The sequence below is a fragment of the Rhinopithecus roxellana genome, chromosome 20, assembly GCF_007565055.1.
Source record: "Rhinopithecus roxellana isolate Shanxi Qingling chromosome 20, ASM756505v1, whole genome shotgun sequence".
Lineage (NCBI taxonomy): Eukaryota > Metazoa > Chordata > Mammalia > Primates > Cercopithecidae > Rhinopithecus > Rhinopithecus roxellana.
In genome coordinates, this window is record NC_044568.1 from 9,458,713 (window position 1) to 9,482,336 (window position 23,624).

The window sequence follows — 23,624 nt, forward strand, 5'->3', positions numbered from 1 at the left end:
ACCAGCCTGACCAATGTGGTGAAACCCCATTTCTACTAAAAATACAAAAATTAGCTAGGCATGGTGGCACAAGCCTATAATCCCAGCCTCCTGCCTTAGCAGGCTGAGGCAGGTGAATCACTGAACCCGGGAGGTAGAGGTTGCAGTGAGCAGAGATCGCACCATTGCACTCTAGCTTGGGTGACAGAGACAGACTCCGTCCCAAAAAAAAAAAAAAAAGGAATATTCTACAAAATACCTAACCAGCACTCCTTGAAACTGTCAAGGTCAACAAAGACAGGTGAAGTCTGAGAAGCTATCAAGCTGAGGAAGCTAAGGAGATGTGACACTTAACATAACGTGGTGCCAGAAGGGATCCTGAAGCAGAAAAGGACATTAGGGAAAACTAAAAAAATAAAAAAAAAAGTGTAAAGTTGAATTAGTAAGAAAAAATTTTTTAAAAGAGTGAAGTTCAATTAGTAGTAATGTATCGTACATCCACACAATACACTGTTATTCAACAATAAACACGAGGACTGGGCACAGTGGTTCACGCCTGTAATCCCAGTATTTTGGGAAACCGAGGCGAGCAGATCACCTGAGGTCAGGGGTTCGAGACCCCGCTTGGCCAACATGGTGAGACCTGGTCTCTACTAAAATACAAAAACCAGCTGGGCGTGGTAGCACAGGTCTGTAATCCCTGCTACTTGGGAGGCTGAGGCAGAATCACTCGAACCTGGGAAGCAGAGGTTGCATGAGCAGATCGTGCACTGCAACCACTGGGGAAGGCAAGACTCAGTTCAAAACAAACAAACAGGCCGGGCGCGATGGCTCAAGCCTGTAATCCAGCACTTTGGGAGGCCGAGACGGCGGATCGAGGTAGCGGACACCCGGTAACACGGTGCACCCCGTCTCTACTAAAATACAAAAACTAGCCGGGCGAGGTGGCGGCGCCTGTAGTCCCAGGAGCGGAGCAGAGAATGGCATGTGGAGGCGGAGCTCAGGAAGATCGGCACTGCACTCCAGCCTGGTGAAAACAAACCAAAAAAAACAATAAAGATAGATGAAGATATCTGCAACATGGTTGAACTTGAAAGCATAGGCCCAAGTAGAAGCCAGACCCAGAAGACCACATGTATGATTCCATTTATCTTCAATGTCCAGAAGAGGCAAATGTAGAGGCAGGAAGTAGATGGGTGGTTGGTTGCCAGGGCTGGGGGGTGAAGAAGGGTGGGGAGTCGTGGGAGGGGCTACTCATGGGTCAGGTTTCTTTCATGGCAGGAAAAAAAGGTTTTAAAATTAGACTGTGGTGATGGTTTCGGAACCCTGTGAATATACAAAAAACTACTGAAGGGTACCGAAGCGTGGTGACAGGTGCCTGTAGTCCCAGCTATTCGGAAGACTGAGGCATGACAATCCCTTGAACCCAGGAGGCGGAGGTTGCAGTGAGCTGAGATTGTGCCATTTGCACTCCAGCCTGGCAACAACAGCCAAACTCCATGTCAAAAAAAAAAGTTTACTCAAACAAAATCTCTCTCTCTATATATATATATCTTACAAACTGTATACGTATAAACTGCATATATACAACTAAAAAAGAAAAGCATGCTGGTCACAGTGGCCCACACCTGTAACCCCAGCACTTTGGGAGACTGACCTGTGAGGATCAGTTGAGTGCAGGAGTTTGAGACTAGCCTGGGCAACAAAGCAAGACTCTGCCACTACAAAAAAAAAAAAAAAAAAAAAAGTTTCTTAATTAGCCAGGTGAAGTGGTGTACTCCTGTAGAACCAGCTACATAGGAGGCTGAGGTGGGAGGATCACTTGAACCCAGGAGTTCAAAGCCGCAGTGAGCTATGATCACACCACTGTACTCCAGCCTAGGTAAGGCCCTGTCTCTAAAAACAAAATAAATACAAAGCCAAGGAGTGCTGATTCAGATGCACTATAAAGGCCGCCCTAGCAACAGCCAGCCACATTTATAAGTCCTGACAGGGACCTGAAATAGCAATGTAGTCACAGGAAGGGAGAACTTAGTGAGATCGGGTGGTTCATGAGGTGTCCGCTGGATGTATGAGTAGTTGTTTCCTATTGGGGCTGTTAACAAATTACCACAAACTGAGAGGCTGAAAACCACACCAATTTATTATCTTACAGTTCTAGAGGTCAGGAGTCCAAAATGATTTTCACCGGGCTGAAGTTGTGTCAGTGCGGCTTTGTTTCTCCACGGAGGCTCTGGGGCAGAATCCAATGCCTTTTTCAGCTCCTCCAGGGGCCACCTCATCGCCTGGCTCTGGGCCTTCTTGCCATCTTCAGAGCCAGAAGCTTCCTTGCTTCATGCACAGACCCTCCTGACTCCCCTTCCCTTATAAGGGCCCCCATGATAACTCGGGGCCCACCTCAACCACCCAGGGTCATCTCCCCACCATGAAATCCTGAACTGAAGCAGAGGTGCTGGGTCCCTTTCGCCATACAAGGTAACACTTTCCCAGGTTCTGGGGTTCAGAACCTGGACATCTTTGGTGGCTGTTATTCCACCCACCACCGTCATCAGTGACGTGCTCTAAGGAGGGGCTGTGAGGTCACGTGAGGTTGGCTTCGGAAGGGCTAGGTTTGAGTGCCTGGAGGACACTGGCAGGAGGCGCCCCTGGGCTCCATTGATTTACCATGCACTCACTCAGCACCCCTGAGAGACCATCCCTGGGGCCTACAGGTGAACCCTGTGCCTCAGCCCTGACACCTGCCTTCCACTTCCGGACCTTTCTGAAATCAAGACGCATCTTTAAATCAATGGCATCTTACTGTGTCACTGGCAGGCCTCTTCTTTCTTAGTGACGTTTAAAGGAAGGTATCTTACCCCTGATGGCTTCTTGGAGTGAATGAAATTCCATTGTGAGCAGGCACTAGAGCAGGCCTCACAAGAGCGTCACGTAACCCCACTCCGCCCTGGCCCCCAAGTCTTTCCTAGTTGCTCGTCTGGCCCTTTCTGCCCTGGGATTCCAAGTGTCCTGCAGCTCCGGTGCCCAGATTCCCGTAACTAACGGACCCCACTAAAGCCACACACACGCTCAGCTCTACAACCACGGTGGGGTCCAGGAGCCAGCCCTCCCATTAGGGGTGCCTCAACCATGGGGGGTCGGACCCAGGGGCTCTCTCTCAGCCTGGCTGCAAACTGAAAACACCTGGGGGCTTCTGAAATACCCAATGCCTGGGCCACAACCTAGACCAGCTCAATCCGAATATCCAAATAAATATTACAGCTCCCCAGGAGACTCCAAGGGGCAGTCAGAATGGAAAACTGGAAGAAACCATCTAACGTGGTGCAAGGGAGGCGTAAGGCAATGCTGGTGGAGGGTAGGGGGTGCCAGGCCCAGGTATAGAATTACACCTATCTCCCATGCCTCTGCCACCAGACTCTGAATTCCTGGAAGGGGACCAGCCCAGCTACCTCAGTTTCCTCAAGGCACTAGCCCTGTGCCAGGCACCTAGTGGGGCCGAGAGAATGTAGGCCGCAGGGCCTCAAAGGCCAGGAAGCAAAGGCTCTGTGCCAAGAAAGGTCTGGGAAAGGAGCCCACTGGTTCTGGGCCAGCCCTTTCATTCCTGTGACCTCCAGTGAGTCACTGCCCCTCTGTGCCAGTACAATGCACGCTTGGCCCATGCTTGGCCACTGAGTTTGCATTTCACTGAAGGGCTGTGGGAACGACTGCAAGGATAGCGGAAAGTCAGGCTAGGGAAGATACTGGCTCTCAGAACCTTAGGGATCTCGGTCTTGGACCACTCATCCCACTTCTGCCCCAGTGTCTATGGAGCTTGAGAGGGTGGAGCAAGAGTAAAAGATTTCCATGTTCACCCCCAACAGGGACCCAATGTCTTCTCAATGCCCCGGTCCTTCCAGGCCTAAAAGCTCCACTTCTGGGGCTCCATCCCCTGGTGTCTGCAAGGACAAAGAATCTGAGATCCTGAAAGCCAAAGACCTAAGGGGAATCAAACAAGAAACCTCGGAGAGGAACACAGAGTAGCGCAGTTGGGGGTGTTTACACGGCAAGCAGAGTCCAGGCAGTGAGGCCACAGGACACCTGACAAGCACCTCCAAAGAAGATCTTCATGGGAGCAAACACTCAGGGACCAAGGCAAGTCAAAAGTGGCTGTGGAGAAGGCCCCTGGCTTCTGGCCGTCAGCACAGCCAAGGCCCCAATACACAACTAAAGGCTTTTATTGGGAAAGGGAAATTGACTGAAAAATGGCCTCCAATTTCCTCACTGCCTGAGACACTTGGTGCCTCCTCCACAAAGTCCAGGAAAGAAGGACCCACCAAACTGGGCCCCCAGCAGGCTCAGGTGTAGAGGTCAAAGTCAATGCGTTTGGAGTTGTAGAACTGACCACCAGGGGGGTCCAGCTTCCGGCAATAAACACCATCCGGGAAGTAGCCTTCACTCACCCAGGTCTGCAAGGAGAAGGCAGAGCTGGGGAAGGACTGACAGGAGTAGGGGAAGCAGGGACAAGCCAGAAGGAGGGAGAAAGCAGCTCACCTGCATCTGGGCGCTGGTGAAGGGCCCATATAGCTCGGCATCCCCCGTGTTCTCCCACTTATATTCCCACATCACATCCACCAGACCATCTCCTGGCGACTCCGGTTCTAAAATAACAGGCAAAGCCATTTGGCCTCCAGTGTCTCACTTCTGCTCACTGCCCCCTCCTCTGTCCTCCAAGCTTACCTCCTCTCTGGGTAGGGGTTGGGGTCTCCAGTTCCTCCTCTGCCACTTCCTCAGCAAACATGTCCAGGGAGGGTGGGGGTGTGGGATTGTGGGGTCCCAGGGTCTGACACCCCAAACCCTTCAGCCGCATAGCCAACCGTTCCCTTGTTTCCTGGTACACACCAAGGTTGCCCCGGGCCACCATCTGGTCGGCCAACCCGGAGAGCCGGTCCAGGCGCTGAGGGGAACTGGGTCGCCCAGGCCCCTTGCTGCTCCCTTTGCCTCCTCCTCGGGCCCCCAGACGCCTCAGTGCCCCAGCCACTGTCTCTCTAGGCAACAGGAGCTCCAAAAGTCCCTCCAAGAGGGCTTGGGCACTCATTGGTGTCTGGCCCAAGCTGTCTTCCTCCTCCGAGTCTGAGGCCTGGTGCTGGCCAGGTGGCCGCTCCCGGATCTTCACCTGTAATGGGAAGATGCAGTAATTTCCCACGAACTGCCATGGGAGCAGGCCTAGCATCTGCCACTCCCAGGCTCCAGCCACACCAGCCCCTGGGCCGCACCCAGTCAATGTTGTCCAGCCAGCTGTCTCGGATCTGAGCATCCCGGTTCAGGAAGTAGTTGCCATCAGCATCAAAGTGGCCTTCCTCCATCTCCTCCTGCAGGTTAAAGGGTGTGATCCGAACACCCCCCTCGCTGGGGAGTGTGGCTGCCTCCTGACCTGCACCAAAGACACAGGTGCCCTTTTCTAGGCATGGAAAAAAGAGACCGGAGCCTCCCTCGCTCCACACCACCAGAGGCCCCTACTTGTTTCTCCAGCAGAGTGTATTCTTGGGTACAGCTCACCTTCTACATCCTCTGAGGCCAGGATGTCGTATTTGCTGGACCCCCCATCATCATCATCCTCCTCATCGCTATCCAAAGAGTGTTTGCCTTTGAAGCGGCTCCCAGGACCCCCTGACCCAGCCACAGGGTCCACCAGCTGTGAGCAGAAGTCAAGTCAAGAAATGCAGGTTACTGGCTACCTCCCCAAATACTTCCGGATCTGGACTCAAATATTTCAGGATCTCGACTACTTCCCCAAATATTTCAGGACCCACACTGAAGATGCTCCCAACCCATTCCTCAGAGAACCTGAAAAAACTAGGCTTTTCTCTGCCTGCCTGCCCCGCCCCACTCCCGCCACCTTTCTTTCTCCTCAGGCTTCTAGCTCCTCTCTTGCCCCCACACAAAGGAGTCTGGCCCCCTCACCTTCTTCTTGGGGACACTGATTTCATCCTCATCTTCCTCATCTCCCACGCCTTGGAAGGTCACTTTCCTCTTTGGCATGACGGGGCAGAGAGGTGTTTCTCAAGCTGAGGAAAGGATGCAGAGAAAGAGAATGGGGTGAGGAGGGGACTCGCCACCAGAGGACCCAGCACAGCAAATATTTTTCCTGGTCTGTGACAGGTACAGTTTGGGAGCGGAGGGAGCACAAAAGCAGGGGCTGAAAAGAAGCTGGCAGCCAGAAGGCCTGCAGGACTTGGGTCTAGCATCCGCCAGTTAAACGGGGTGGGGACGGAGGAGCGGACCCTCTGGATCCCCTGACCCTGGCCAACAGAGGACAGGCTTCACCACGTGACCGCCTCCAACTCCAGCCCCCGCAGTCTGGGCGCCACCGGCTCGACAGGCTGACCCCCGCCTCCTACTCTGGCTTTCTCGGAGCTCGCGGGGCCCAGGCAGACCCAGGACCTGGCGCTCTCGCCACCCTGTTCCTCCCTGCTCCGAACTCCCAATTCCGTGTGGTGAGCCCCAATTGTCCCGGGCTGTGTACAAATTAGAGGGCCACGGGAATTCGGGCTGTTCCACCCTCGCGCGCTCACCTGGGAATCCGCGGGAGGCGAGGTGGCGAAAAGAAGAGATGCTTGCGCCAAGGCTACATCCGGGGCACTCGGCCTCCATCACCCGGAAGAGGACTGTGGAAGGCGCCCGGGAAGCCCGGAAGTGGCTTCACTCGGGTTAGGGAACTAACTGGAAGAGCGGGCGGAAGTACGCGGTGAGCGAGGGAAGACGCCTCCACCCTCTCTGCCGCAAGAAGTGACGTCATCGCGTGGGAGGAAAATGGCGAGAAGAGAGGGCCTGAGAATGCCTCCACTCTGACCGGGCGTGAGAAATGGCCGGAAGTACCTTCGATTCCCTCATTCAAGCAGTAGAGGCTCTGGAGAAAAACGAGAGCATCTACTTAAAGGGTCGCCCAAGGTCAGGATGGAGGGGCAAAGTCCGAGCAGGGCCAGTGGGTTGCTGCCCCGTTTTCCTGTCCTGGGTTCGAGTCACCCTTCCCCCAGGGCTAAGGGCTCAGCGCCCCTACCGTCTCGTTAGAAATCCTGCCTTCCCACTCCTATGGTCCGGTGGTAAGCTCTCCTGGTCTGAAAGGTGGAGCCTTGCCCTCCCCGAGGGGAAGCCTGGCTCTCCCGATGGCCAGCCTGGGGCCCCTTGACGGCTCTCGGGGCACTTTCTGAACACAGCTCCCTTTAGGACCCAGGGAAAGTCATTTGTCCCACGCCCATACCCTGGGCGAGTTCCTGGCTTCTGAGGTGGGAGAGCCATCACTGGAGAGGTGGCATTGGCACCAGTACCCAGGCCAGAAGTCCCGTGTGCCCTGCTCTCGGATAGGCCTGGAAAAGGGCAACAGTGCCTCTCTGTAGCATGAACCCCTCTGAGCAAACAGGGCGTAGCAACTCGTGCCCAGGTAACGGAATGTGGCCCAAGCAGAAGCGGGACTGGGGGAGGTGTCGGGGGTCAGCCCCTGTACTGGAACTCTAGCTCTTGAGGACACTCGAAGCCTGCATCCCCCTAAGCCAAGACCACCCAGGCGGCACCTGCTGGAGCCAGACGAGGACAGCGTGAGAGTTCCCCTACTCTTCCCCAAAGCAACCAGATGGGCCACTTCTCTCTCCCTAGGGATTTCCTCCCACATTGGATCACGATGGAACTGCACAGAAAGTCCATGCTCAGTTTCTTCCATGGTTACAGAACACAGGCCCCAGACCAGGAAGGCATCTTGCTAAAGAAGGGGACCCGAAACCTCAGCTACCAGCGCCGATGGTTCATCCTCCAAGGAAACCTCCTCTTCTACCTAGAACACCAGACCGATCATGCACCCCTGGGCCTCATCCCGTTGGAGAACTGCCAGGTGGAGCTACACCTTAAGGCCACAGAACCCTATGCCTTTACCATCCTGACTCCTGGGGTGGGCGGGCCTTCAAGCTGGCTGCAGAAACCCAGGAAAAGCTGGAGACTTGGCTGTGGGCACTGGCTGGTGTGAGCTGGAGGTGGCTGGTTGGGCTGCTGCCCCCACTCAAGACCTAATACCGGGAGCTGTGCCAGGCAGCTGGCCAAGAACCCATCTCATCCCCAGAGGACAGTGGCTTTCTAGCCACCATGAGTACCCGCTCCAGCTTCCAGGAGTTGCAGATCTGGGTGCTGCAGGTGGTACATAGAGAGCTCCAGGCAGCCAGTGACGATGGAGACAGCACATCCCAGGCAAAGCTGGAGTGGGAGCTCAACCAGTGTCTGATGAGTGACTTGAGAGATGGACCCAAAGCCAAGAGATACCTACTTGCCAAGACAGCAGACTGCTTCAACAGAGACCCAGGTCCTGGCTCCGTCTCTCCCTCCCTCCCTCATCCTTACCCTACCCCAACCCCCATCAAGTAACAAGGCAGGAGACAGACCCAGGTACAACACAGCAGGTTCTTTTCTGATTCCTCAAAGCGCTGCATGGGGTGGAGGCAGAGACAGAAGAGAATGTAAACATTGGGTTCCACCCCCTGGAGCTCAAGGGAAGACCCTTACCCAGATAGGGAGTAACTGGAGGGGTGGAAGGGAACAAGGTGAAAGGGGTCCTGGTGAGACAAAGCAGGGGGGCCTGAGAACACAGAGCAAGGTGGGTTTGGAGGGTGCACAGCAGGGTGCGGAAGGGAGATGGGGGACATTTCCTATTCCAGTGCATGTCCCCTTAAATAAACTGGGTACAGGAGCATTATGGAAGGAGAACCAAAGGACAGAAGACAAAAGCGAGCATCCCCACCCCAGGCCAACCCCATCCTCTGTACATAATTACAACACAGAAAGGTCCAGGAGAGCCCTGGCCAGGAATTGAGGGAGACAGGGAGGGCTGAAGACAGGGAAAAGGAAGCCAGCTCCACCTCATGGTAAGGGGAGCCATGGAGTGTAAGAATTTGAAACTGCTGACTCCCATCACCAGGAGTCACCCCTGGGATGACAACGGGCCAATCAGGACAGCACCTAGTAGGGGACCCAGAGGGAACTGGGGCAGGAGCGACAAAGACCCCAGCTGAGCCTCATGGGAGATGAGAGGCTCCAGACTCATTTGCAGCTGCCCATCTGTCCTGCCCGTGTAGGGATCAGCAGCTGGCGAGGAGACGGGGAACCAAGCCACTTTCCCCAGTGAGGGACAGCCTGCCGAGGGGCTAGGGGGTGGCACCTCAGGCCAGGCCTGCTCTTGGCTGAGGGAAAGAGGGGGGCCATGCAGTCCAGCCCCAGGGCAGAGGTCAGAAGTAAGCGTCCTGCCGGGCCTCGGCTGCTGAGGGCCTGTCCCCGCCATCGTGGGGGCCTGGGGGCCCATCTGCCTTTCGACGCAGTGAAAGCTTCCGGCCTTGAGCCTTCTTCTCCTGCTTCTGCCGCTCCTTCTCCTGCTTCTCCCGCTCCTTCTCCTGCTTCTCCCGCTCCTTCTCCTGTTTCTCCCGCTCTTTCTCCTGCTTCTGCCGCTCCTTCTCCCGCTCCTTCTCCTGCTTCTGCCGCTCCTTCTCCCGCTCCTTCTCCTGTTTCTGCCGCTCCTTCTCCTGCTTCCTGGTCTCCTTGCTGGAACCCAATGGGGTGCTGTTGCCAGTGGGTGAGGGAAGGGATGGATGCAGTCCCTCAGCAGTGACCACAGGCCCTGGGGCAGGCCCAGCACTGGCCCTGCGGACAGGAGGCGGCGGGGAGGGGGCCCCTCCAGCTGCCCTGGAGCCTCGGCTCTTGAGACCAGGGAGGCTGAGGAGGCTGGAGGAGGGGCCCAGGGGTGGCTGTTGCCGCCGGCGCTCCTCATGGATGGCCCGGGAGCCATGCAGTCGCCGTGAGGGCCGATACTGCAGCTCCCCCCGTGTTTCCCGCCACTTCTTGAGCTGGGCTGCATTCTCCCTCTCAATCAGTGCTTCTGTCACTGGCAGATTGGTCACCTGGACAGAGAGGAAGTGCATACCAGAATGGAGCTGAGGGTGGGAGCGGGCTGATGCAGGGAGGGGCTGTGCTGAGGGCGCAGGCCTACCTCGTGCACCAGGAAGTCCTCCTGCATGCACTGCTGGGGCAGGTTACGCAGCTGCTCCATGGTCTCATACATGCCTTGGCAGGAGCGCAGCTTCTCCACCGAGCCCAGCGTGTGGCGCAGCAGGACCAGGGCCACCCGGAAGATGATCTTAACGCCTGCAGGGGTGAAGAGTAGAGAGCACAGGGTGGTCAGACCCAGCATCTCAGCCTGTCCTGATCAGGACTGGACTCACAGCCCCCATCCCCATCTACTGCCAATCTCAGATGAGGAAACTGAGGCCCCAAGAAAGGAAATGAGCTGCTATCAGTCTCAGGATCTTGGCAGGGAGAGCAGGCTCTAGGTTGGTAGCAGAACCAAAATCAGGACTGTTTCTCCAGCCCCCAGCTGCTTATGGTGAAACCTCTACCCACAAGTACCTTTTGTCCATGGACCGCCAGAAATATGACAGAACCCCTGGTAGCCACCATAGCCCCTCATGGCCTGGAGGGCCACAGAAGTACCTTCACAGAAAAACATGTCCCAGACACGCAGCACCGACGCCCAGGGCAGGGTACGGGCGAAGATGCACATGAACCACTCCGTCATGTAGAGCACAGGGTCGATGCGCTGCCGCCGCAGGTGGCGATGCGCCAGTGGAGAGGCCCGGCGCAGGAGTGCAAAAAAGATCTCCCCGTCCAACTGAATGGCCTCCTGCAGGTGAGACAAGTCATGAGAAGAGGGCTAAGGCAGCTGTGCCCCCATCAGGGGAGAACTGGCAGGCCCTGTAGGCAGAGGCTGAGAAGGCCAGGGTGGGGCAAGGCAAGGACCTCCCTGCAGCCTGGAGGAAATGCCACAGCCCCGGATGCACCCAGCCTTCAGACACTCACCAGCCCTGCACTGTAGTAACCTGGCAGGTACTTGTCGCAGATCTGCACCAGGCACCAAAAGGCTTGCTGAGAAGAGCAAGAACAAGGAGGAGGGGTGGGGCCTGAGAAGCAGGGAGCAGGGAGCTCCCCCATCACCACTGCAGGCTGAGATTCCCCCCTGCCCCTCCCGGCCCAGAACCAGGGCGCTGACCTCCGCAGGCATGTGCATGAGCAGGACCGCGGCCACGGGGGCCTGGGCCTGGCAGTAACCCTCCTCAGGCCGGTAGATGGTGTAGGCCTTCAGGATTCGGTACAGGTCCTGTTGCCTGTGGGGGTTGGGGAAGACCATGAGGGCAGTCACAGGGGCCAAGAGCTCTGTCCCCAAGCCCAGTTCCAGATTCATCCCAGAGCTTTACCACCAGGATCCTCCATCCACCTGTCCAGTCCTGCTGAGCGAGCTTCAGCTAAAGGCTCAGCCCACAGCAGAGCACTCCAGGCCCCAGGGCTCCGCCTTTGGTTACACACTCCACATGCTCCCTGCCATCCCAGCACAGGCTGCACCCTCACCCTCCTTCCTCTGCCACATCCCAGAAACCTTCCAGGTCATTTTCTCCAGGAAGCTTTCCACAGCCGCAGTATCAGCCCTCCTCTAGCACTGAATGTCTTTGTCACCCCAAAGCAGGAGCTCCCCAGAGCAGGGCCTGCCTTATGGGTCTCACTGGATTTCATGGTTCTTGGGGAAGGCTTGGAAGCCAGCTGTGCCTCAGCCCTTTCTCTTGTCTCTGCATACAAAAGAATAAAATCTGTACCCTAGACCTGCTCCTCTTGAGGGTGCCCCACTGCCGTGTCCAGGACTTCTATTCACTCAGCCCCACATCAGAAAAGAGCCTCTTCCTCCAAGCCTAAGCAGCACTGCACCCTGAATTCCACTCCTGCCTGCTCCTCTCCACCTCCACAGCCATTCGCAGCTCAGACTTCCATTTCTTGCCCAGAAAAAATGACCTCCCAAATCCTCTCCCTGCCTCCAGTCTCACACATCCTCCTCCTGACCAGTGCCCAGAATAGCTTTTCCCAAAACTCCAGGCATTCAAGTGTGATCTTCATTTGTATTTTATCTGCATACCACCCTACTATTATTTACTTGACATTTTTTCTCCACTTTGCAAAAGCATCCACGAAATGACAGGTTTGATATGGTTATTTTACCTAATGCATATTAAAATAAATATGTAACTTCCACAAGCGCCCACGCCCATCACCCACCTGCCTGCTTCTGTGTCCCTGCCTTCTCCCTGTTGCTATGGGTGAAGAGTCTGTGATCCTGGCAAGCACTTCCTTTCCACTTGGGCCCAGGATCCCATCCCCTCTCGCCCGTACAGGCCACCACTCCAACAGCCCTCCCCTTACTCCTGCACTATCAATTTCTCTCCACTACACCATTCCCACAAGCATACCTACATGCTGTTATTTGAGTTTCAAAAAAAAAAAAAAATCTCTTCGCCAGGCGCAGTAGCTCAGGCCTGTAATCCCAGCACTTTGGGAGGCCAAGGTGGGCGGATCACCTGAGGTTCAGGAGTTCGAGACCAGCCTGGCCAACATGGCGAAACCCCATCTCTACTAAAAATACAAAAAGTAGCCAGGTGTGGTGGCGGGCACCTGTGATCCCAGGTACTCGGGAGGCTGAGGTGGGAGAATCACTTGAATCCGGGAATCTGGGAGGCGGAGGTTGCAGTGAGCCAAGATCACACCACTGCACTCTAGCCTGAGTGACAGAGCAAGACTGTCCCAAAACAAAACAAAACAAAAAAAAACAAGTCTCTTTACCCCTCTCTTCTCTCCAAATACCACACTGTTTCTTTCCCTACCTATAAATTCACTGTCCTCAATCTCTTTCCTCCCATTCTCCAGTCAGGGTTTCACCTACTGCTCCACACAAAACTGTTTTTGTTTGGAGACAAGAGTTTCACTCCCCTTGCCCAGGCTAGAGTGCAATGGCGTGATTTTGGCTCACTGCAACCTCTGTCTCCCAAGTTTAAGCAATTCTCCTGCCTCAGCCTCCTGACCATGCCCGGCTAATTTTGTATTTTTAGTAGAGATGGGGTTTCTCCATGCTGGTCTCAAACTCCTGACCTCAGGTGATCCGCCTGCCTCAGCCTCCCAAAGTGCTGGGATTACAGGTGTGAGCCACCAAGCCTGGCCACAGAACTATTTTTTTTTTCTTTGAGATAGTTTCACTCTTGTTGCCCAGGCTGGAGTGCAATGGTGCGATCTCAGCTCACTGCAACCTGCCTCAGCCTCCCGAGTAACTGGGATTAGAGGCGCCTGCCACCACACCCAGCTAATTTTATTTTTTTTGAGACGGAGTCTCCTCTGTCGCCCAGGCTGGAGTACAATGGTGCCATCTCAGTTCACTGCCAAGCTCCGCCTCCCAGGTTCACGCCATTCTCCTGCCTCAGCCTCCTGAGTAGCTGGGACTACAGGTGCCCGCCACCACACCTGGCTAATTTTTTGTATTTTTTTTTAGTAGAGATGGGGTTTCACTGTGTTAGCCAGGATGGTCTCAAACTTCTGATCTCATGATCCGCCCCCGCCTCGGCCTCCCAAAGTGCTGGGATTACAGGCGTGAGCCACCGTGCCTGGCCTTTTTAAAATATTTTTAGTAGAGACGGGGTTTCACCATGTTGGCCAGGCTGGTTTTGAACTCCCGACCTCAGGTGATCAGGTCACTGCGCCCAGCCACAAAACTGTTTTTAACATGGTCACTATTGACTTCTCCAGTGTGCAATCCAGAGGTCAGTTTTCAGACTGGACTTTATTGGACCCTTCAGCAGCATTTCACACAGCTGACCCTTGAAACCCCGCTTCACTTTGCTCCCAATCACACGCTCCTGGTCCTCCTCCTACCTCTAGCTTCTCATTCCAGTCTCCTTTACCGGCTCTTTCTCATCTTTCCATTCTCAAAATATTGGAGCTGCAGGGCTCAATCGCTGGATGTTGCGCATCAATTCCTTTTGTATCTACACTTGTTGCCTTGGTGACTTCATCCAGTCTCGTGGGTAAGATTTAGTCCCTCTATAAGTTGACGACTCTTAATTTCCAATTTATCTGCAGTTTAAACGTCTGCCCTGAAATCCAGGTTTGTGTATATTGTACACTGAACTTACATCTCCATCTAGAGGTCCAATAAGCATTTTAAATTTAATATTCCCTGCTGGGCACGGAGACTCACACTTGTAATTCCAGCACTTTGGGAGGCCGAGATAAGCAGATCACTTGAGGTCAGGAGTTCGAGACCAGCCTGGCCAACATGGTGAAACCCTGTCTCTACTAAAAATATAAAACTTAGCTGGGCATGGTGGCGGGCACCTGTAATTCCAGCTACTCAGGAGGCTGAGGCAGGAGAATTGCTTGAACCCGGAAGGTGGAGGTTGCAGTGACCCAAAGTGGCGCCACTGCATTCCAGCCTGGGCAACAGAGCGAGACTCCGTCTCAAAAACTAAAAATAAAAAATAAACGTTCCAAAACTGAGCTCCTGATATGCCCCCCACAGCTACCTTTACCCCATCTGTATTAGTAAACAGCAACTCCATTCTTCTCGTTTCTCAGGCCAAAAACCCTACTCCCCTCTCTCCCCTCACACACCATTGGCAAATCCCTTTGACTCGACCTTCAAAATATATCCAGAATCCAACCACTTCTCTCCATACTCCCGCTGCTACCATGCTGGTCTAGCTCTCACCCCTCTCCTGGATTACAGGAAGTCTCCTAACTGGTTCATTTCTGTCCTTGTCTCCCTATAGTCTGTTCTCAGCATGGTAGCCAGAATGACCCTTTTAAAACATAAGTGGGATCAAGTCATTTGTAACCCCATCCCCACTCACATTCTCTATTTCCCTTTTGCTTTAAAGTGCTCTTTAGGCCCAGGCACAGTGGCTCACACCTATAATCCCAGCACTTAAGGAAGATGAGGTGGGCGGATCACTTGAGCCCAGGAGTTCAAGACCAGCCTGGGCAACATGATGAAAACCCATCCTATCAAAAAACAAATAAAAGTAAAAATAAAAATAACCTCCTAATGCTTACCGTCATTTCACATACAACATACGTTCCTTTCCCTGCTTTATTCTTTGTCCCCACTAAAATATAAACACCATGAGAGGAGTTTTTCGTTTTTTGTTCACTGCAATCATTTGTGACTAGACAGTGCCTGGCAGATAGCAGATGCTAAATAAATATTTGCTAAAGGATGACTTATTGATTAAAAAAATTGTCCGGCTGACCGTGGTGGCTCATGTCTGTAATCCTAGCACTCTGGGAGGCCGAGGCAGGTAGATCACCTAAGGTCAGGAGTTCGAGACCAGCCTGGCCAACATGGTGAAACCCCGTCTCTACTAAAAATACAAAAATTAGCCAGGTGTGATGGTGGGCACCTGTAATCCCAGCTACTTCGGAGGCTGAGGCAGGAGAATCACCTGAATCCAGGAGGCAGAGGTTGCAGTGAGGCGAGATCATGCCGCTGTACTCCAGCCTCAGCGACAAGAGCAAAACTCCATCTCAAAAAAAAAAAAAAAAAATTCCATCTGGCCAGGCGCAGTGGCTCACACCTGTAATCCCAGCACTTTGAGAGGCCAAGGCGGGCAGATCACTTGAGGTTGGGAGTTCAAGGCCAGCCTGGCCAACATGGTGAAACCCCGTCTCTGCTAAAAACACAAAAATGAGCCGTGCATGATAGTGTGCACCTATAATCCCAGCTACTCAGGAGGCTGAGGCATGAGAATTGCTTGAACCTGGGAGGCAGAGGTTGCAGTGAGCCAAGATCGAACCACTGCACTCCAGCCTGGGCAACAAAGGAAGACTCCATCTCAAAAAAAAAAAAACGTCCATCCAAGAACTCCCTAAGATCACCTTGCATACTACTAGGGAACAGTATATATTGACATCTGGAGGAAGCTTGGTCTATAGAACAAAATTCCAAATGCCTTGGCATAGCATTTAAGGGTCCCTGGTCATCTTTTCCATAACCGCCAGGCAGGAAAACCCTGCCCCACTGCTATAGCTCCCACCTCTCCAAAACCCAGCCCAAATGCAAGCTCTTCAAGGAGCCTGTGATGTGCCCCCACACACAACCCGAGTCAAGTCTCCTTCCCGGGACAGTTCCTTTGATATGGCTTGACACTTAGTCCATTACAGATCTCTCTTCTACAAGTCCTGGAGGGCAAAATCCACTTTCAATTCAGTCTTGTATCCACCTAGATAAAAGGTGGATCCTCCAGCCAATGTTTGCTGACTGATCCCCATGGTCTGGCCACCTTACCCATGCCCCCCTCGAGCAGCAAACATCTCGTGGAAAGGGAACTGGCGGTGCAGGTCCTTCTCAATCACATCCAGCCACTTGGGGTCCCCAGGAGCCCGTTCCAGCTCCTGCAGTGGGACAGCGGGGATTACCTCAGGATCTGGGGGAACTGATACCCCTTGCACAGACAGGGCCACATGTCCCCACAACCTGGAGCTGCACGCACCTCAAACTTTCCTGGGTTCTGCTCCAGAAGTTCCTTGCTATTAGACAGGTACTGCCAGGCCTTGGCTCTGAGAGATGAGGGGATCCCCTTCCGGCAGCGCAGTTTCACCTAAGGCAAAGTGGCAGGAGGGGGACAGCTTCAAGGGCCGGCACAGCCTCCAAGCTTTCCCTAGCAGTCTACAGGCTCCCTGGATACTCCCCCCACATCCCATAGGCTTGATTCCACTGGACCTGGCCTGGCCTTCAATTTTTAAAGCCATTCCCCCGCCAGGGCCCATCTATCCCTAGTGTGTTCCAGAGGGCAGATATTATCAGCTTCCTGGGCTTCCCTGGAGCACACGCCGCCCCCTCCCAACTTGCGCATTGCCCTGCCCACCATTCAGCCCTCAAACCTTCTGGAATCGCCGTGACAGCCACTTATCCCAGTTACTGAACATGTCCAGCCATTTGAGCTCCCGCTGCCGAGCCACGTCCACGGGAATGGAGCTCTCTCTGCAGGGTGCGGGGAGCACAGAAGGGGTCAGTAGCAATAGTGTAAAACCTGCATTGCAGGTGGAACTGAGGCAAGCCACCTCCCCAAGTTCAAACGAGAAACTGGATAGTCTGTGAGCTACCAAACATCAGGATGTCTGGCCACTTGGGCATCCCAAGGCACACTGAAAGGGCTTCCTTCCCTGATGGATCTCTATTCAGAGGTCATATGTAAATCTCACTTCTGACACATCCAAATCTGGGGAGAGAGTATGGAGTATTTTGTTTGTTTGTTTGTTTTAGATGGAGTCTCGCTCTGTCGCCCAGGCTGGAGTGCAGTGGCCGGATCTCAGCACTGCAAGCTCCGCCTCCCGGGTTTACGCCATTCTCCTGCCTCAGCCTCCCGAGTAGCTGGGACTACAGGCGCCTGCCACCTCGCCCGGCTAGTTTTTTGTATTTTTTAGTAGAGACGGGGTTTCACAGTGTTAGCCAGGATGGTCTCGATCTCCTGACCTCGTGATCCGCCCGTCTCGACCTCCCACAGTGCTGGGATGAGTGTGGAGTATTTTAAAGCCACATTTTGCATTAGATCTGGATCCAAGTCCTAGCTTTACCATTTATTCATCGTGTGACCTTGGGCAAATCACTTAATTTTGCTAAGCCTCAATTTCCTCATCTGTAAGGTGCAGAGAATAACAATACCTACCTGAAGGGGTCTGTTGAGAGTTTATATGAAATAACACACAGCAAGGTGGCCATTAAGTAATACTATCCATAAAATAAAATACTCTAGAGGGCCAGGCATGGTAGCTCATGCCTGTAATCCCAGCATTTTGGGAAGCAGAGGCAGGAGAGTCACTTGAGGCCAGGAATTCAAAGCCAGCCTGGGAAACATAATGTGATTCTGTCTCTACAAAAAATAAAAATAAAATAATAAAATAGGCCGGGCATGGTGGCTGTCACCTGTAATCCCAGCACTTTGGGAGGCCGAGGCAGGCGGATGACTTGAGGTCAGGAGTTCGAGACCAGCTTGGACAACATGGTAAAACCCTGTCTCTACTAAAAAATACAAAAATTAGCCAGGCATGGTGGCATGTGCTTGAAATCCCAGCTATTCACGAGGCTGAGGCACGAGAATGGCTTGAACCCAGGAGGTGGAGGATGCAAGCCGAGATTGCACCACTGAACTCCAGCCTGGATGACAGAGCAAGACTCCATCTCAAAAAATAATAATGAAAAAAAAAATACAGACCAAATGTACTTCTGTCTCCTTAGACACTACCATCTGAGTTTTGTCCTATCAAACTTTTGTGATCCCTTCGGTCACCTGCAATTTACTCTACTCTTCCTCCCTGAAATCATCCCAGGCAAATAAAGGTCTCCCTGCCCTATTTACCCACTGTTCTGTCAGAGCTTCATACTTATGGTGCCCCATCATTCTTCAGTTACTTGTAGGAGTCAGTACTAGGAGGTGAGTGGAACAGAAGAAAGCTTGGGTCTTAAGAATCAAACCCACCTAAGTTCAAATTTCAGTTCTGTCTCTGAGACCCTGGGGAGCCTTGGCAAGGGATGACCGGAGTCCCTTCCTCAGTTATAAAAAGACACCACTGGGCCAGGCGCGGTGGCTCATGCCTGTAATCCCAGCACTTTGGAAGGCCGAGGTGGGAGGATCACCTGAGGCTGGGAGTTCAAGACCAGCTTGGCCAACATGGTGAAACCCTGTCTCTACTAAAAATACAAAATTAGCCGGGTGTGGTGGCACATGCCTTCAATCCCAGATACTAGGGAGGCTGAGGCAGGAGAATCGCATGAACCTGGGAGGCGGAGGTTGCAGTGAGCCGAGACCGCGCCATTGCACTCCAGCCTGGGCAACAAGACCGAAACTCCGTCTCAAAATAAAAAAAGACACCACCACCTACATCACAAAGTTATGAGAACACTATTGAGAAACTGCATATAAACAATCGTTAAATAGAAGGGGCTCGTTAAATGTTAGTTTCCTTTGTTCTAGAAGCTCCTTAAACAGAGAAACCATCTCTCATTAACTGCTATCGTAAGTCAGTTCCAAACTGTACTAAGGGCTGGTAAGAGTAAGATATCTTCTGGCCCTCAAGAAGGTTATGGCCTAAGAGGAGCGAAAACTGTAATACGGTATGGGAAATGCAATGACAAAGATGCACCAAAGAGGCATCTAATTGGAGTGGGGGCAGTGGGTATCAGGGAAGGCTTCCTGGAGGAGGGGACATCTGAGGTAAGCCATGAAGAAATAAGTAGAACTTAGCAGGCAAAGAAAGGGGAGAAGAACACTCCTGGCGGGTGCACAGCCTGAATATGAAGGGGAAAGGACTACAACTAGTTCAGCAGAACCACAGCGCAAAGCACCTAGTGAGTGGTGGTGGCAGAGGTGACCAGAGAGGCTGTGCGCGGGCCAAAGAGCCTGGACTTCATCCTGTGGACAGCAGCAAGCCACTGAACGCTGAGAAAGTGATGTCGATTACAGTCAGTCTTGTCCCAGAGGTAGAGTTCTCTGGCATAGAAGCTGATCTTAGAGAAACAAAGCTACAGGGGCCGGGCGCGGTGGCTCAAGCCTGTAATCCCAGCACTTTGGGAGGCCGAGACGGGCGGATCACGAGGTCAGGAGATCGAGACCATCCTGGCTAATACGGTGAAACCCCGTCTCTACTAAAAATACAAAAAACTAGCCGGGCGACGAGGCGGGCGCCTGTAGTCCCAGCTACTCGGGAGGCTGAGGCAGGAGAATGGCGTGAACCCGGGAGGCGGAGCTTGCAGTGAGCTGAGAGCCGGCCACTGCACTCTAGCCTGGGCGGCAGAGCAAGACTCCGTCTCAAAAAAAAAAAAAAAAAAAAGAGAAACAAAGCTACAAAGTAGAGAAACAGCACCCGGCACAGTGCCTGGCACACAAGAGGGACTCCCTCCAACTGAATTCAGCCCGAGTTCCTCAGGACAGCCTGCTATTGAGGAGAGAGCCACTGGTCACACAGATCCAGATTGAGGGGGACAATTCACTCAATTGCACTAATTCTGTTTCTTCATCTATAAACCCAGGCCTTGTGCCTGGAAAGCACCAGGGTCAAACTTCAGTTGCTTTCCCGTGTAAGACCCTGAATGTTGGTACCCAATCAAAGGCTTTCTGATTTTGGTTGGCTCATGAACCCTGCCTGGAAAACCCTCCCACAGTGCTTTCCCCCATCCCTGCACACATAGCCAAGACTAAATCCTACTTACTTTCCACCATTCAGAGCAGGTTCAGCTGACTCCCTGCCTGTGTGCGCTCAGGAAACCCTCTGGGGATCTCTAGGCTAAACCTGAGGTCTTCTATTAAAACCAACTGTTTAAGTACTTGTCTTTCTCTCCAGATGACTGACTCCTTAAAAGGACTATTTATCCTTAGCACCTGGGGCCTGACACCTGAGGGCCCAGGCGATGCCGTAGGCTGACTGGCCCAGCAGGTCAAAGGGGCACAGGAACAACGGGCAGGATCCAGAGAGGGGGAAGGAAGAAGTCAAAGGCAATCACCCCCTACCTCTGGGAGTGACTCAGGCCTGGGAGGGAACTAGGAAAGAGTAAGCCCGGCTGGGGAGATGAGGAAATGGGGAAGAGGCCTCTCCCACCCCCTTTACTTCAGTGCAGATACAAGACTGCCCTGTTTCACAGCAAGGTCCTGACTGCACTGTCTCCCTTCCATCAGCCAGACTTCCCCACCTCTCTACTCCATCCCTGGGACCTAGGGCTATGGGGGAAAGGAGGTGCATGCACCCCTCCCAGGCTCTCCACCCCTAAGGGACCAAGGGTCTCTACCAGAACCCTCACCCAACCAACCCTCCAGAATATCCGGCCTGTAGCGGGAGTTCCCCATCGAAGAGCTGGGAAGACCTCAGGTATCATTTCATTCAATCCACTCTATAGAGGAAGAAACTGAGGCACGGAAATGGGGAAGCCACTAGCTCAAGGGCACACAACCCATCAAAGGCAAGGCTTAAACCTAGACCTCCTGACCCCTGGTCTGAAACTCACTAGCATGCCAATGTCACAGGCACCTCAGGATGCTCAAGGCACGGCAGCTCGCGCTGATCACCCCCTGGATCCTCAGAGGAGGCTGGGCTGCCAGAGTCTGGGCAAAGTGTATCGTTTCGCCCTCCCCCAACCTCTGCTTCCCCGAGGCGGTCCCGCTGGGTGCCCACTGGTACTCACAGGCTGCCCGAGTACTGGCTGCCCCCAAGGAAGCCATACTTGTCCGTCTTGCGCAGGGCCAGCCCGTTTATCTCTGAGTCTGAGCCCATGGAGCTCACATCATCCGCCAAGGACTCCAAGGTCCCAGACATGAGGCTCACGGAGTCCAAGTAACTCAGGGTGTCCGGGGCCTGCCCTCGAGGCCCCGAGATGCCAGGTCCCAGGCTGGACGTGGAGCCCAGGTCTTGAGAGTTTTCAGCAGGCTCCGGAGCTGGGGTCACGGTCACGACAGCTACCAGAGCCTCACAAGTCTCCGAGGGGCCTGTGCCAGGGCCTAAGGGGTCCTCAGGAGCCTGTCCTGCTGATGCTGATGTTGCTGCGGCAGCTCCATGCCCACCTGTCACTTGTCCTGATGCACTCCGTGCAGTCACTCCTGAGGCCACTGTGGTTCCCGGCTTGGGGGCAAGCGGGGGTTTGGCGGTCAGGGCCCCAGAAGCCGTTCTGGAAGGGGTCCTGGTAGGGGTCCCGGTGGGGGTCCCTGGTCCTGGGGCGGGTGAGGGTCGAGCCTCCTCTGTCCTCGGAGAGTCTGCCCCTGCGGCCAGAGCCCTCGACGTCTCAGCTCCAGCCACGGCCGCGGGCTCTGAGGGTTCCGGGCCGGAGGGGACCTGAGGCTTCGGGGCTTCGGGCGAGGCCTCCAGGGTCAGCACCACCACCGTGCTGCCCGTGACGGCCGGGGCTGGCGCTGGGGCCGGGGCCGGGACAGAGGTCTGGGCCGACCCCGGGACCCAGGCGGGCCGCGCCTCCCCGGGGGCCACCAGGGTGACGGGGGCCGAAGTGGCCGTAGTCACTGGAGGTCCCGGAGCCACCACCACGACGGGCCCGGCCCGGGAACCCCGGGGCGGCGGCGACGGGGCCGCGGGGGCGCCATGACGGCGCGGCGGGGCCACCAGGGGCGCCGGGCCGGTCTCCATGGCCGCGGGTCGCCCCTCACATCCCCCCGCCGGGGAGGCCGCAGAAGGCGCCGCCCCTCAGGCCTGCCGGCGAGACCAGCCGAGAAAGGGGAGAGGGCGAAGGGCGCGGCTCGGCGCGCGCCGGGGGCGGGGCGGCCGCTGGGCGCGCGGAGGCGGGGCAAGGGTCCGGGGGCGCCGCGCGCCGGGGTCTCGCTCGTGCCGTCTCACCCCCTAGCGCGCTCTCGCCGCGGCCCCCTCCCTCCCGCTTGGGGCGAGCCGCCGACCTCGCGCCTGCGCACACGCCACAGAGCCGGCTCCGCGGCCAGCGTCTCGGTGTTCCACGCCTGCGCGCAGACTGTCCCATCGCGCTCCTTTTTTTCTCCCGCCTCGTCAGAGGATTTGGACGAATAGTGGGAGAGAGAGAACTGGGCTTCTGCCAATCGTTGGAATCGTGGGCGGGGCCGGAGGCAAAAAAGGGGTGGGTCATCTGGAAAGAGGAAACGAAGAAGGCGTAGGGCTGTAAGACCAGTCAGGGGACGAAGAAAGGCAGGGGGAGGTGGGACCAAAGAAATAACCAATAGAAACGCAGGAGCCTGAACCTCCTGGCCAATGAATATGACTGAAGAGTGAATGACCGCGGAAGGGCGGAGGAGGAGGCAGGGGCTGTACGAGTAAGAGGTGGGGCCTGGCAGCTTCTTGACCAATAGGAACGGTAAAAAGGGAGCCAATGAAAAGGGGACTAGGTGGTGGTCAAATTGACAGGCAGTGATGTCTCTTTAGGCGGTGACAGACAGCATCCGCAGTCAATAGGAAGAGCTGAGGAATTCTTTGGGTCTCCCAAAATGGTCAGTACGGAATGACAGCTGGGAGGAGGCGGGGCAAGCTAGAGATTAATTCGCCTCGTCAGCCAATGATCGTGTTCTCCCATTTCGACCACAGGACAGGAAAATAGATAGCTGTCTCAGCCAATGGGAGCATCCAAAGGGCAAAGACGCTGCCAGCAGGCGATGCCAGCCCAGGGATAGTCGGTGACAACCGGAGACAAGCCCTACAGGAGGGTGACAGCTGGGGACAGTACGGAGAAGGGGGGGCATTAGTGCAGCCCTCAACCAACGAGTCCCGCGCTGCCCTTCTCGAGTCCTTCCCGGGCCCCTATTCTTCGTTCAGCTCCTGAGCCCCCAACTCTGGTGGTCTGTGGGACCCTGAGCCCCACCACAGATCCAGTGCCCTGACCCAGTACCCTCAACCTTTACTCTGTAATTCTCCGATCCCGGCCCCAAACTAACCCCAACACTCCAGGCCCAGGTTGCAATAGCCAGAGCCCCTAGATCCTATAAGCAACCCATCTCTCTGCTTCACCCATTTCCTGCGGGAATCCCAACCTCCAAGTCCCTCTCCTCAGTTCCCATCTATCTGAGCTCCTCCCCAGAACCCAGGCTCCAATTCCTCAGACCTTATCCCTCTGAGTACCCCCACCATTTCTTCTAGTGAGGATCTCAAACCCCAAATCCATGAATCCCCAATACCATGAACTCCCCATATGTGTGTTACTATTCTTTTGGGGATCCGAGGCCCCAGTCCCGTCAACCCCTCTCCCCTCAGTGCCACATCCCTCTGTGCTCCTCATGTTCCACTGAGAACCCCGACCTCAATCTCATGAGCGCTCCAGGTTGTCC

At 54.7% G+C, this 23,624-nt stretch overlaps 3 protein-coding genes across 3 annotated transcripts; 1 reads left to right on the forward strand and 2 right to left on the reverse strand.

The window, feature by feature from the left end:
• Positions 1-2,096: 2,096 nt before the first annotated feature.
• Positions 2,097-6,672, reverse strand: CD2BP2 (CD2 cytoplasmic tail binding protein 2). The gene is made up of 7 exons (XM_010387845.2): positions 6,528-6,672; positions 5,917-6,020; positions 5,512-5,647; positions 5,229-5,386; positions 4,693-5,128; positions 4,507-4,613; positions 2,097-4,421 (listed from the first exon to the last, which is right to left on the reverse strand). The coding sequence occupies exons 2-7, from the start codon at positions 5,992-5,994 to the stop codon at positions 4,311-4,313; spliced, it is 1,026 nt and encodes a 341-aa protein (XP_010386147.1). The 5' UTR covers positions 5,995-6,020; positions 6,528-6,672; the 3' UTR covers positions 2,097-4,310.
• Positions 6,673-6,674: 2 nt separating this feature from the next.
• Positions 6,675-8,381, forward strand: LOC104681534 (sesquipedalian-1-like). The gene is made up of 2 exons (XM_010387857.2): positions 6,675-6,903; positions 7,606-8,381. Exons 1-2 carry the CDS (start codon positions 6,818-6,820, stop codon positions 7,967-7,969), a joined length of 450 nt encoding a protein of 149 aa, XP_010386159.1. The 5' UTR covers positions 6,675-6,817; the 3' UTR covers positions 7,970-8,381.
• Positions 8,379-22,289, reverse strand: TBC1D10B (TBC1 domain family member 10B). Its single transcript, XM_030924557.1, has 9 exons — positions 21,020-22,289; positions 16,729-16,828; positions 16,338-16,445; positions 16,133-16,239; positions 11,030-11,144; positions 10,840-10,905; positions 10,474-10,663; positions 9,974-10,128; positions 8,379-9,884 (listed from the first exon to the last, which is right to left on the reverse strand). The coding sequence occupies exons 1-9, from the start codon at positions 21,967-21,969 to the stop codon at positions 9,219-9,221; spliced, it is 2,457 nt and encodes an 818-aa protein (XP_030780417.1). The 5' UTR covers positions 21,970-22,289; the 3' UTR covers positions 8,379-9,218.
• Positions 22,290-23,624: the final 1,335 nt, after the last annotated feature.